The 15,064-nt window shown below is 39.8% G+C and overlaps 1 protein-coding gene across 2 annotated transcripts in view; it reads right to left on the reverse strand.

Annotated features, from left to right (window-relative positions):
• Positions 1–15,064, reverse strand: part of LOC146459875 (patatin-like phospholipase domain-containing protein 7) — a 50,423-nt gene that overhangs the window by 32,464 nt on the left and 2,895 nt on the right. Inside the window, exons 4-14 of one of the 2 annotated variants that reach the window (XM_085088646.1) lie at positions 14,951–15,036; positions 10,793–10,874; positions 9,515–9,573; positions 9,289–9,388; positions 8,014–8,073; positions 5,652–5,732; positions 4,475–4,536; positions 3,721–3,787; positions 3,005–3,085; positions 1,955–2,132; positions 649–837 (exon numbers count right to left, since the gene is read on the reverse strand). In XM_085088646.1, the coding sequence (XP_084944772.1) occupies positions 649–837; positions 1,955–2,132; positions 3,005–3,085; positions 3,721–3,787; positions 4,475–4,536; positions 5,652–5,732; positions 8,014–8,073; positions 9,289–9,388; positions 9,515–9,573; positions 10,793–10,874; positions 14,951–15,036 (1,045 nt within the window). Of the gene's footprint in view, positions 1–648; positions 838–1,954; positions 2,133–3,004; positions 3,086–3,720; positions 3,788–4,474; positions 4,537–5,651; positions 5,733–8,013; positions 8,074–9,288; positions 9,389–9,514; positions 9,574–10,792; positions 10,875–13,146; positions 13,529–14,950; positions 15,037–15,064 lie in introns of those variants that run through there. The other variant, XM_085088647.1, reaches the window with a different exon arrangement.

Below are 15,064 nucleotides of genomic sequence, written 5' to 3' on the forward strand. Positions count from 1 at the left end.
CATAGGTAAGGATTTTTACCTTTGGGGTAAAGTAAACTGCATGGGATTACATACGGGCACTTAACATTTTGTCAGAAATGGCCGGTCTGGTTCCAAAAAGAATACGCAAAGTTTGAAGGACCAGTTAGATGCTAGTCCGTCGGATTTCTTCAAAATATTTCTTCGGAATGTTCAAGTTTGAAAAGGTTGTGGAACAGTGCATTCAAAATGACCCATTCCATTAACCGACTGAGCGGTTTGGCCGGCCAGGGGAGAAAGTAAGTGGGCATGCTGCTCTGATTAAATCCCTACTAAACAAGACCCCTACGAAAGACCGTTCATGATGGTAATGGCAATGGTCTTTAACTACCGCATTTTCTATATACATATTCAAATGCGGTTTACATTACTTCAGTGCAAGGGTGAGATCGGACAACAGCATATATAGGCGCCACTGGCAGTCCATTAGCGACCTCATTCAACCCACCCAACCCATGAAACACTGATGAAATAGCACAAAGACCAGACCAGCACACCGGGAACTCCATGCCCTACTCTTGATGATTTGTTTTCACTTTCTTCACTTGTCACCTTCTGCATGAAATACTCTCTTTAAATTTGGACAGTGCCCTAAATCCTCTTTGCGTTAGAAGATGGTGGAGTATTCACCTGAGAGATTTTCAGACTCCTGCCCAGCCGCCGCCATGGCTTCCAGTGTGACCGCTGATTTGCAGCGTCCAATTTGTTTCTCCATTTTTGGTTTGTGCTCAGGCTCCGTAAAACTAACGCTCCGATGTAAGGGTTTCTTTACAGGCACTGGCTTGCTACCCTCTTTACCCAGGATTCCACGCGGCTCTCCTAAAGTTGAACATGAATAAAACAGCATTGAGGTGCGTTATCTTTTAACATGCGCGGACGCACTCTCTTTGTCCACTACAAGTAAGATATAGGGCTTGGTCTCCACTGGCGTAAATGTACGATACTACTAAGCCAGAAACGGTAAGGAGACGGACGGTATTTCGAGTGCACCGATTGTTATGACAAAGTGTTTCCTGGAAGCCGCTTAGCTTGCTTTTAATCAACTGTTGTTGTTGTTTTGTTTTATGTTTGTTGGTTTTTTGCATCTTTCTATAAATGACAAATGAGCGGCGAAGTTAACGCGAGGGGTTCACGTTTCAGCGCATGTGCATGAATCTAAATGTTTTTTTTTTTTTCCTCTTTCTTATCAACTTTGTGGCCTTAAAAATCCCACTCACATGTACTTCAGTATTCACATTCTATAATTAGTCCAAGCAAAATGACTGATGACCAAAATTCACAGAAAATGCTAGTGGATTGTACTTATATTGTCGATATTGAATTTAGTGTTGACCCGTAGGATTTATTCCACGGTTGATGTGTCTACAGTTATTTGCATGCGAAATAACGCAATCATATGAAAAAATTACCACCCGAGTTACCTATTCCCTCCCGAATGGTTCATAAACAACAAATTAAATTAAACAGGCTTGGGTCATAGCGAGCAAAGGCAAAAAAGTATTCTGATTCATGGACATGCGCCGAACCGTGAACCCCCTCCCTTTAACCGCGGTCAAACTTAAAGTAAAATAAAAAAACCTCCGTTCAAGGTAAGGTGCTTATTTTGAGAGTTCAAGGCTGTTAAGTTTAATTGTCAGTCTGTGAGTTTACTAACTCATTTTACCCGATATACTAAAAACGTTTGAGACCATTAGATGAATCTTTGTTATCTTTTCGACGTTTGACCGCGGTCAAGAGGCAAAGTAGCAAGGTCGAAAGAAAGTGACTGTGTTTTAATTGGCCAGATGAAAACGAAGCCATAAGAAACTTTCTAAGAGATGTCAAAAACTAAATAATACCTTCTGCTAGAGCCCTGTACAGCTGGGAAAAAAGTAATTTTTGACAAAACAAATATTAGCCGCAAATGAGACTATGGCGCGGTGCGAAATCTCGTTACCTTTATTATCGACTTTATCTTTGGGGCTGCCAGTGGCTAAATCAGGAGTTGTACTGTTAACCTCCATAGGAATCTTCTTTTCTGTTTTCGCTTGACTTTCCGCCTCCTCAGTCTTCTTCGCTTTCAGCGGACTGCTGGTGATGCCATAGATTGACGGCCGGCGTCGGGAACCTGGGTTCTAAATATGGGAAATAATTATACTCGTTCATTAAGGTATAGCAATACACTGTCTCTGCGGCCGCATCATTGATGATAGCGCGCAAGAAATCCCCCCTCACTGCAGAGGAACAGTCGCAAAAAGCTCCGTTCCATAACTTGTTCTACGAAACTTGGCCAAGACTCGAAAAAAAGTTGTACGGACCGACATTTCTGACGTTTCACACGACTACATCTGGGTTTGCTGTGCAAGAGGAAGTGCCTTAAGAAAAAATGAGTTGAGTTACACTAGATCTACGGTAAAAAAAATGCACAAAGTGTTACTTGAATAGTTTTCGTGCCAAAGTTCGCACATAATAATGGCCACAGAAAAAAGAAATCAGAAAAAATATATAGGTATGGCTCGCGGAAGCGTTTACACGCAGCTCGCTGCTCTCCCACAAAGCTACGTCCACATTTATTTACTTTTCCGTTTGGGAAATAAACAAGGGTCCAAATTCAACGAAAAACATGCTGCGCACTGCTAACACGCCGGGAAAAAATGTGTTATCCCTAGGTGTAAATAGGCTGTGCACAGTCCCCTATTTTTCCGTGGGATTTTCGAGACTCGTACGCTTCGATCGAACTCCCGCCATCTTGGTTTGTAATGGCGAGCGCAACCTGGGTACTGACTAGGGCCCCCCTCGGTAGTTTAGACACTCTTCCCAGGTTGCGCTCGTCTTTACAAACTAAGATGGAAAAACAGGGGACTGTGAACAGTCTATTGAGTCTAAGGTGTAAATGGGCGTGCGCTGTTTTTCATTTACAGACCTTTCCATAGCTCGAAGTTCTTACAGTATCATGATATACTGCTAGTGTTTGTCTGTAACGCAGTCGCACCGGCTCAAAACTTACACTCGCTAACAGCTGATAACTTAGTCCCAAGAAGTTATGAAGAGCCATAAATGTAACTTGCTGAAGACGAAGCATGATTATCTGCAATAAAGTTAAGATAAGGTAACGATTCCAGCTTAGAGTGTATAAGGAAAGATGCACGTTGAATCACCTGATTTAATTTGCATCTTGAAAACCAAGGCTTTTTAGTCTAAACTAACCGATATCCTCCCGGACCCACAAAATGAGAAGGATGTTTGGCGTACGAACGCTAAATAAAATCTTCTGGCAAACATTTCCTAGTAAAAAAGTTGCATCCATTATAGTTACTAGTACGAAAAATAACAGAAGACTTTACTCGCCCCCCCCCCCCCCCTCCCCCCTCACTCAGAAGTCTTGAGGCAGTTCAAAATAACTTTGTGCTTATTGAGTTCGATAACTTTTTCCGTTCTGAATCAATTCAGTGTCATCATTGTTCGGATGGTCAAGAAGTCCAAGAAAATGAGTAAAGGCAAACAAATTGATAGCGAGCACTAGCATATGACCAAAATACATTTTGCGCGCGGTTTTGCAATGTTCGTCTAAAGCCATCCGACACTTCTGGAACGGAGGGTCACTATTTCTCAACTGTTGTCAAGGACTCAGAATACTTGTTTTCTTATGCCGTTGTTATGCTTATGATAAATACACATGAAATTAAAAAGTCCACGCGTTAATCACCAAAATCGCCTACAAACCTGGACAACTCTAACCAAAGAGTCTGGGTGTTGGTCAAATACCGTTTGAAAGGCTTTTCCTGGAAGCCTGTACGGAAGAACACAAAAGTTAAGTTAAATCATAAGGAGGCAGCAGGCGGCCGAAGAGGCAGACACAACTCTGCAAATGGAAGTAACTATAAGTCCTTTGACATAGGATTCAAGTAAACATTAACTTATGCGTTCATTTGTGCTAAATCTGTAGTCAACAAAAACCCGAAAGCAGCTTTTATGAAAGAAACAATTGTTAATCTGTGTTTAACTAAACAGTTTTTAAAACGTGTTTAAGCCTTAGCGTGAATAGGACATTAGTTTTTAACGATAATAAAGCAACAATAATTATAAAAAGTTTTGAAATACGTCATACATGACCTTTTTGGTTTCTAAAGTGAAGTTTAATCATTTTCTGAAAAAAGCGTGGTTACCGCTAATTTTCTGTTTGAATCTAAGAACTTACTAATCTGCTCTCCTCGCACAGTTATAAACGGTGCTAAAAAAAACCTTTGTATGACTAGAAACCCAGATCTCTTGGACCATTCCCAGATGCGCAGTAAACAAAAGGTCGCAGCGACTTTGAAAACAACAACGAAACACAGAAGAACGTAACTTTGATCCACAAACTCTCTCATCTCGTGATCTAAAGACTGGTGTGCTAACCATTACACCTCCGCATCTTCAGATACAAAACATCTACATTAGGTAGGATACATGACATTTTACAGATAACCATACTTGCCTAAGAACATGCGTGTCCACGACTGCTCGGCAACATATTTGCGGTATAGCCATTGGGTAACCCTACGACACATAAAACAAGTTCAAATGTACAATTGAATACAACACACCAACGTTGTTGTTGCTGTTGTTGTTTGTTTGTTTGTTTGTTTTTTCGGAGCTAATTTACAACCGATATTAAGGAGGGTGCCTACTTTTGTTACTGCGCATACGTTCTGCGCATCTCGAGATTCTCGGGTTTCTTATGGGTGGTACCTACTAATACAGGGATATTTTGCTCGGTCTAAAACTATGAAGAGAAAGCAGAACTTAGCAAGTGCTTTTGGTATTCAAAAAGAAAATTTGGGGTAACCGTGCATTTTTCAAAGATTTGGAAAAAAACGCCATACATTTCTTTGTATTTTACTGATTTTCAGAACAATTGCTGCTTAATTATCTCTAAAAAAAAAAAAAAAGAGGTTACCCCCAAATTTCTTTTTGGATTTCAATAGCCCTTGCTCAGATCTGCTTTCCCCGCAGAGTCACAAACCAAACAAAAATACTTCTTTATTAGCAGGCACCATCCTTAAAAGCAAAAAATGCAACAAAGAAAAAAGGGTGGCACAAGTGTGACAATGGAAATGTCCAGCTTGTCTGGAATTAGTATTTGGTTTTAATCAACTGAGTTGAGAAGGGGATTTGGCTATCGTAAAGAGATTCGACAGCTGACGTCTGGAGCGTCAGCCCTTCGTCAGAGCGATAAAGGAAAAAAAAAAAACAGAAAAAATGATTCGCTCTGACGAAGGGCTAACGCTTGAAATGCCAGCCCTCGAATCTCTTTACGGTGGCCAAATTATCTCATGCAAAAAATTTCTTTTCTACTCCTACACCGACGCAGCCCCACAGTTGAGTTCATTTAGAAACTCATCCCCATGTCTGAAATGAGAACGACTACCGTAAAACGGATCCAAAACACGCCCCAGGATTGTTGCTGGTACTGGAAACCTTATTTTTAAATGTAAGACAGTATTCTGAACGAGCCACCGCATACGAAGATGACAGACACTTTGTTATCATCGCATATAATGCTATTCTCGGCACTACTATAGCTTAGTTTAGCTGCGACTGTAGTTCCTGATGCTAATGCGTTATACTTTACTATAAACTCTACTTTACGATAAAGCAGTCCACAAACTCACCGTAAGAACATCCAGTATGCTGAGTACACTGTATATACTTTCGCCTTGAGGAACTTCTTTCATGCACACTTCGGTGCCATCCTAAAAGACAAAACAATAATTAAGCCACCCGATACACCCGGTATCCTCCTCGTTAAAGTACCCCCCTTAGTGTCATGCAAAATTCGTGTACCTACGCATTGGACAAGAGAAGTTTGGACGGAGAAGTTTTCCAGTGGGTGTCGCAAGCAATTACGCGTTTGTTTTGGTTTTGCTTTACTAAGCACCTTGATTGGTTAACAAAACTCGCGCCACTTTCTCGACCAATAAGAAACAATCCAAACCAGTCGTGACTTGGTCGCACGCATTTTCCCGCGCTTGGCGCCGGTTGCATGCATTTGCTTTGAGCCCTGATTGGTTCATTGCGGTGTTTACATCTGTTTACTCTGTTGCGATTGGCCAGAGTAATAACTTTCGTTTTGGTTTTGCGACACTCGAAATAATAATGAAAACTGCTCGACAGAAATGCACATTTACTGCCAAAGACAATAAATAGTCAATAAGCGCATTCTTTTGTGACAATTCTAGCTACGTGTATATATTAATATTCCGGTACAGGAATAAAAGAATAGAGCAGTTTTCAATTGAGTGTCGAAAGTAATTTCGCGTTTGCTTTGATTTTGCATTACTACGCTCTATGATTGGTTAACAAAAATCGTGCCACTTGCTCAACCAATGGGAATCCAAACCAAAACAATCGTGTCTTGGCCGCACGCGTTTTCCCGCGCTTGGCGCCAGTTACATGTATTTGCTTCGAATTCTGATTGGCTCATAGCGTTGTTTACATCTGTTGCGATTGGCCAGAGTAATTACTTTGGTTTTGGGTTTACAACAGTCGATTGAAAATCGCTCTAGACAGAAAATCAGTTCCTAAAAGAACACAATTCCTATTATTCTGTGTAAACTGTATTCCGTTCAATCTGCTACCAGGGGCAAAATGAAAGGGATACTATTCTGCTTATTCCAAATGAACAACGAAAACCGTCTATCCTGCGTATTCCTATTCCGGAATAAGGGAACTTAAGCAACGTTGACGGCGACGGCAACAACAACGCCTCAAAACAATAGGTTAAATGAGGAAAAACAATCGGTTTGCACGTGCGTTTTACATTTTGGTACATTTGTTTGCCGTCCTCTGCAAAATAAAAACGTGAAATGACCAAATTCAAGGTTTTGTGGGGAACGTGAACGCACGACGGTAAATGTTTCATCTTCTTTTTGAACTGGAACGTCACCGGCTTACCAATTTGGTTCCTGGGTAATTTGCCGTCTCTGTAAAACTTGAATGACTTGAAATAATTGCGAAGTCGCACAAATAAAATAGTTATATTTCGGGTGACGTTTTCGTTGGAGTTGCCGACGTCGCTGTTTAAGTTCCCGATAGTCCCAAAAAGAAAGCGCCCCGGCAAGATACAAGCATGTTTAAGCCAGCGACACACCTAGCGTTTTTATACGCCGATCGCCGCGATCGGTGAAAATCGCCAGGTGTGCCCGGTGCAGTGATTACGATTTTCGCCGATCGCCACGATTCGCAGGCATTCGCCAAAAGTGCCCGTTCTCGAGATTTTCTACGCTATCGCTGCGAATTGCCAGTAAAGTCAATCTATCAGGTTGAACAATGTTGACGTGCCACATCGCCACGATCGGCGAAAAAAATCGCCAGGTGTGTCCGCATCAATCGGTGACGAAAATCGCTTGCGATTTTCGCTGGCGATCAAATTCGCCGCGATCGGCGTATAAAATCGCCAGGTGTGTCGCCGGCTTTAGGCAAAAATGTTTTGCTGCTTGGGTGGCTTTACTTGGAAACATGTCTCGCAAACAAACTACATGTACGACTAACCGTCGGAAGAGATCCGGGAAAGAGCTATGTTGCAAAATCTTTCCTCGCTGGCTAAAATCGGAAACGTTTGTTTCTGAAGAAAAGTTTGCATGGATCCGTGTTCGAAAAAGACTATTTTTGATCTGATTCAAAAACATTTCCTTGCATTCGTGAAGCAAGATTTCCGTCCCAACGTTTGTTTCTCGTGCGGCTAAACTGAGAAACATTAGCGTCTGCAACAATGTTTCCTAGTTTAACCAAACACGTGCTCTGCGGCTTGGCATGTGGCAAGGGCAAAGTTACACAAATTATAATACAGAATCACATTCAAGGTCCCGGCTGGTTCCATGAATGTAATGATGTGCTTAACGCCCTGGCAATCCTGAACTTTCGTGAATAAAGTTGCCAACAAAATTAAGATTTTATTTGTTTTATATATAAAAAAGTAAAAATTTGAAAACGAAAAAATGTACTGTACGTGTAAATAATTAATACCCGACTGACCTTTTCAACTATAGAGACAGAGAGTTTTCCACTTTGCACCACATAAATACTGTCGTCAGTCTGGAAGATATAAATCAGTGCCATTTTAACACAAACATTATGTCAATTACTTTATAACGTACTGGCAAGTAACACTGATTAATGGACCCTCATCACTCGGCGGCCATGTTGAGTCTCGGGGGAATTCGCACGGCAAGCCTCGGCCAGACGCAAATTCAGTGCGAGGCTTGCCGTGCAAAACAATGTTTTTTTATTCTCCTGAGACTCAACATGGCCGCCGTGTGATAAAGGTTTATCTTGACCTGCTTAAATAAGGCATTTTCACTATGGTGTCATTTCACTACATGTACCAGATTCGTTCAATTTTTTTATTTCCTCCTGCTAATTAGAGCTATTGTTTTTTGCTCTCCACTGGGATTACAAAATGTGAATTTGAAAGGGAAAACGAAATGAATTCTGGTATGTGTAGTAAAATGACGCCATCGTAAAAATTGCCTATTGGAAAAGCAAAATTTTACATTTAAAACCCCAGACAATTGAGGCCAAAAAAGAAAAAAAAACAAAGGTAACAGAAGCCGTGGCGGCAAACCCCCATCACTTATTTAACTCATTAATTTGCATTTCTTTGCTCAACTGGGAAGTCAGCCCCTACATTATTACCAATACCTTGTTAAACTGTTGCCGTAATACTTGTTTATTTGTTGCTATTTTTGTTTTGTTTCATTTCGTTCAGATTTTACGTTTTCCGTTGTTATAGTAATAGATATTTTTTTGTTTCGCTTTTTTTTATCTGTCAAATACCAGCGTTCCCTGCTAACAGAGGCCTCTTTTCCGCTGTATTCGCTGAAATGACGGGCCCTTCACTTCAGCGAATACAACGGAAAAGAGGCCTCTGTTAGCAATGTCTGTACAACACGTCTGTTTGCATTTGTTTGTTTGTTTTTCAGTAAACTACTTATACTGCGAGCAATCTCTTTTACGGTCGCTTTGCGCGCGCGATCTGAGGGGAAAAGTAGGACTGCTCGCAGTCTACTAACAACTCATCCTAAATGTACATGTACATATCTGGTTTTCAATTTGGAGTGGGCCTGGAATTCGAGTAGGGTTAAGAAAGAAGGGGGAAGGGGTTTCGCTAAGTAGAAAGGGAGGAGGGAGGGGGGAGGGGCTGCAGGCCCAGGTGATAAGATCCTCAAGCCTCCTAAGAATGGCCACCCCGGCGCTGGTTGCAGTTTACCATCAGTGGTCCAGTATTTCTTCTGTCATTGATACACTTACCTGGCCTGGTCTGAACAGAAGGGTGTTGGCCGGTACAAACTTCGTCTGGATATATTTGCAAAGCTCAAAGAAAAGAGGTTTCTCAAAATGGCCAAACACCCTAAAAATATGAAGAAAAAAAATACACTGATTATAAAATTCTCGACTTTTAGTAAGGAACTCAAACATGAAGTCAATAAAAATTAATAAAAGAAGAAGAAACTACAGTACATGCACATGTACTCACCTCACACTCTTTAGCATGTACACCACCTCTGGGGGGAGGCGGGGCTCATTAATATCCACCTTGATGAACAAAAAAGTCAAATCCTCAGCAATCATAAAGTTAGAAAATAGGCCCGAAACTTTAGATTCGCTTATTAATATTCAGAAGGGCAGGCCCTTCTAGAGTACACACTATTAGAAGACACCGTATGTGCAATCATAGAGCCCACCCTTCTGCCCAACCCCTCCACCAAGGGTGGTAAGTGGTCTTGGTGGAGTATACTGGAGCCACCAGGTGTGCTTAGTTAGTGGGAAATGCCCATCACGTCATACACTGTAGGCTCTGCCACCAAGTTGGCTGTTGCATACATGTCCTCCTCATAAGGTTACCTGGTAATGCAGTCCCACTACAGCTGAGTGACAACAGCATTTATAAGGTGAGTATCTGGCACCTTTAGAATAACGGGATATACCTGTAGTGGCTTTAAGAGAAGGCTACCCTAACAGAAAACCCTGGCCCTCCAGGTTGGGGGTTGGGCACGGGGCCAATCTCCCCATCCAGTAAAAAATTGCTAATTACGGAAACCGACTGGCCCATTTCCCCCCTGGGGTCATGGAAGTAAGTCAAGTAAGTCGGTACATTGCACACACTATTAGAAAACACTGTATCTGCCATCTTAGAGCCCACCCTTCTGCCCAGCCCCTCCACCAACTCTCTCCCCCCCCCCCCCCCCGCCACCCCCCAACAATGATGCAACAGATCATCAAAATGCAATCTCAAATCACAAGGTCAAATCGAGTTACTTAAGTTAAGCAAAATGCAATTTAGCCCTTTTGTGGCTGTGATTACATGAAAAAAGATCAACCAGATGACACAACTTATTTTTGTTATTTCAGAAGGAAATGATAATTATTTGTGATTACTAAACAACGCAACACCCATTAAAAGTTGAGTCACTTTTTGTGAAAGATTTTTGCACATGAGGCACAGGAGAACAACACACACAAGCATTATTTTTTCAAAAAAAATTTAAACCAGATGGTATTGGCAACATTTTATTGGGACATTCTTCAATGAACAATCATTACTTCATCTTAACTTCTTTTACAAAAAAAAACCAGATTAAACACAAATTGTAAATTCAAAAATATAAATAAAAATAAATTAAAATGATTTAAGTAGCCTAGTCATGTGGCTAGCTGGCTTGAATGTGATCATTAAATGAAGAAATCGATATTCTCTTTACACATGCTACAGCAAATGTATGGCACACGTAAGGAGAATTTATATGAGTCTTACCTCAGCCAAATCAGCTTCCAGGAAAGCAGCAGGAGGCTGCTTGAGCTGTCGTTCTGGTTCATTGTCATCAAATCTTAAAAGCCTTAATAGAAAAAGAAAAACGTCACGCTTAAGACACTTTCACAACAGCAACAACAATTTTAATGTAATATACACTGTATCAAACACGAGGAAGAGTGTTTCATCTAACTTTCAAACACCAACAAGTGGTTTGAAAAAATTGAGGCACAGCCAAGTTTTTTAAAACCAACTTCAAGGTGTTTGAAAATCGGATGAAACACTCTTTTGAGCACTTGGTGGCACTTAAATAACCTGTTTTAACGTAGCACAAAGGATGGGATGCTAACCCATCACTACCCTGGGTACCAGAGGTTTTTTTCTCACACATGGTGGGAAAGACTTGACTGAAACCGGAAACTGCGCATGAAAAGTCTCTGGCACCCAGGGTAATCCATCACAAACTTTCCATCAACATTTTACTATGGCCAATTTAGCTGTTATTGTATGCCACATTTTTAAGACAAACCTACATCTATGGTACAAAAAATTAATAACTGCTTCACATAAACTAGACCTACGCTGTACATCTTCTCGTGCACAACACAAAAATAAAGTTGAAACAACATATTTTAACATCCCACATGCACAACAATCATAGGCATAATGTAGGCAATGGTGAATGATTGGAGTTTTTTGCATGATGCATACAGACACACACTAAGTGAAAGTTGCACTGTCTTAATTAAAGGGCCCAGTGCAAAACCAACGTAATGATTTGTCCTTGTCATCGAAATTTCTTTGAATTTGCTCTAATTTGGCAGGCATACAGACACACAGGTTCTAATACAAGTATGTCAAAAACATAGTTCCATGTCTACTTTGTGATTTGAGGGCTCAAATTCTCCCAACAAGATTATGGCTTTAGCCTAAAAGCTGAACTACAGTGTAACTGTTAAGTGATTTCAAACATCACTTAACAGTTGGTTCAGCTTTTATGCTTACGTCATATGTAACTAACAAGCTTAAATAAACATGGAAAAGGCCAAGGCCAAGGCTAAGGCTAAATCATCACTTATGTTGATTTTGCACCAGACCCTTCAATTGGCCTTTAAGTCCCCCATTTATACACAGGTCTGGATAGAAAGAGAGATAAATAAATATAGAGAGACTAATTTAACACAATCTCCTGGCAGCTACAGGGATCAAGCTAGCCTTGCACCACGAATCGTCCAATTATTGTCTAATGTTCCAACAACTACATGTGCACAAGTACACTACACTGAGACTAGGATAACGTATTAGATAGCGAAACGTACACTAGTTAGCACACACAAAAACTGCCTCCTGCTCAGATGTTTCACTCACTTCATTATCGCTAAAAAACACACTTTAAAAAAATCAATTTCTTACACATCTCAGGGACTGGTAGTACTGTTTTTTAACAAAAGAGTAGTGTTAGTCCAATGTTCAATAGTCTATTATCAAAGAACAATACTTAGGAAACATGCCGGGTTCAGTCAAAATTTAAAATCTGGAAAATTGAACCAAAAGGAATGGACCATTTTACTGCGAAAGGGCAACATTGTAAAACAACACGCTTACTACTTCCAATTATTTTTGGTCATTTTTACTGCGCAGGCTGCTAAAAGCAATAAAAATATTTCTTGGACTATAGTGTAGAAGCTTACTATCATTTATATTTATTTTATTTTATTCATTTTTTTTTTTTTTTTGGGGGGGGGGGGGGGGGGGGCATGCTGACTATTCCAAATATTTTTGCCTTGCTCAATTTATACAGCAGTACTGTACATGTATGTGTCACCTTATCCTTTAAATAGTAAAATACAGCTGCACATGTAATATTAGACTTTACCCCAGGATGTTGTTATAGTTAGCACCTACACTGTATGTATGTAATGTTACATGTACAGCTGTACCTTCTTAAACAAACATGTTGATTTTAGTTTGCAGAAATAAGTTCATACATGTCTACATGCAGGGAGAGTGCCAACAGCTAGTTGTTTTGCATTGCAAATTCTCATTTAATCTAATGTGAACAATTATCAATGACAGATTTTGTAGTAATAACACTGGCAATAACCACTGTAGTGTGACATGACACGTAAATACACAACCACTTCAACCACACTTTTGTCATCCAAAGTATACGTACAGTGTAGTCCCTTAGTTAAAAAGCTTACTGCTGTACAGTCATGTTCATTCAGGCAACAACAATTCCCATAATTTGTAATGGAGTAAACCAACTACAGCATTTTGCATGTCAAAATGTGTACTTGAACAGTTATATACATATGGTTAGTAAACAAAAACGGTATGGAAAATTACACCCTCACCTGAAAGGCCATGTAACACAGTTTTCAAAAACACTAAAATCCAAGCAAGTACTGAATACGTCCCAAGTGAAATCTGGAATGGATTCCATAGATTTACAGAGTAACTGAAGGCCTCTGGATTACTACACTGTACTTGGCCGTCTTCATAGCTTAACCGATCCAGTAACACTGTATCTTTATAAGCAATCTGCTACAGGCATGTACAACAGCTTGTAAAGGTCCACAAAGCAAGGAAATAGCTGGTTTCTAACACAATGCAGCCCACTTCTTCTGCATGCAAAAGGTATTCAAAAAAGCTCTGCACTTTACAGGTATTTCCAGACTGCTAATGGCAGGCCCATTAATTATTAATTGCATTTAACTTCTATGTTTTACACAAGGAAGCTAGTTTGTGATAATATTAACAGGTGGTGTATTGTTCATGACTGGTATTTAGGAATACTAATTTTAGTTTTCTTTTAATTCACATTTTAAGGCCTCACCCCAAGGAATTAATTAAACACATTTTATGCTACTCAGAACTGTTGCAATGCTAAGTATTGGAAAGGTCTCAAAATTATGTTTTCAATTTAAAAAAAAAATGGTCAAGCAAGCCAGGTCATATAACTACAGAAACTTCCACTCATTCAAATAATATACATGTATTAAATTAAACAAAAAAAATTGTCGGAAGTTACACACACACAGCAGCCCACTTGGTAACTAGTGCATTCAAAATGGTACTACAAAATTTGACTATAACACTAAGTATAACACTACACATACCCCAGTATGCTGTATGGTATGCACTTATTTTGGACGGTTTAAACCACCAAAAAGCTCTTCGGTTAACCTTTCACAAAGTACTAGCATTTAATATTTCAACAGATGTACTGTGAGCACTGCGTTACATGTAAGCTCTATCTTTTACAACTAACAGCTTTTCATGTATTTTACTAGAGAAATATGCCAGTGGCAACCACTAAAACAACAACTGTCTGTCATATTAAAGTGGATATAGACATCTGATAAATGTGAGGATAAAATTTACATTAAATTTGGCATGGGTTGATATCCTCTAGCCCTGCTACATTAAATACATGTATGTAGAAAAGCTACACTGCAATCTAACCTAGGATATGCTATCAATCAAAATCCTATTTGTATTAACATAACATGCCATAGGATTCTTATAACTAGAATATGCACTCCTATAAAATAACAACACTACCCCTCAGAAGTTTAATTTTTTGACCTATAAGACATCCTCCTAACCCCCCCCCCCCCTCCTTCCCTGCAATTAACATTCCCTTCTGTTGAGAAGTAGCGGGGAAGGATGTATATTTTCCAGAATGTGTTACCCAAGAAAACATTGATCATACGTCCTCCATAGAGGGTTTACTGCTTAGAGTTTACTCCCTGACCAGTCCGGTAATTACAATAATTATTCAGCTTAGAAAAATTAACTTCATGCACCTTAACTTTACAGTTAACATTTGGATTTAAGAGCTCGCATCCCAACTTCCTCCTCCCCACAAATTTCCAATGATCTTTGATGGGGTGGGGGTGGGAGGAATGGAATTTTTTCTTGGAATTACATATTTCTTATTTGGGATCCTGAAAAGGATGCTATTTTCCTTATCCTGATAAGGTCCCTACCAGGAAATGAATGAATGTTATTTTATTTTAAAACAGCTCTAAAGCTATATATGTAGGCTTACGTGTTGTAAATGTAAATAGCACTTGTAAGTGAATGTTTGCTATTGTAGAATCTCAAGTGTATACAACTGCACATACTGTATTTATATCGTTACTTGTCACTTACTCCTTTCCAAAGTTAAACATAACTTTCTGTCTTTTTCTGATAGTTCTCCTGTATCCCTCATCCTTTGGTTGAGATAACTGTTTCACCTGTAAACATTAATAATATCACTTCACG

The sequence above is a fragment of the Pavona decussata genome, unplaced genomic scaffold (assembly GCF_977016875.1).
Source record: "Pavona decussata unplaced genomic scaffold, jaPavDecu1.1 SCAFFOLD_215, whole genome shotgun sequence".
Classification (NCBI taxonomy): domain Eukaryota; kingdom Metazoa; phylum Cnidaria; class Anthozoa; order Scleractinia; family Agariciidae; genus Pavona; species Pavona decussata.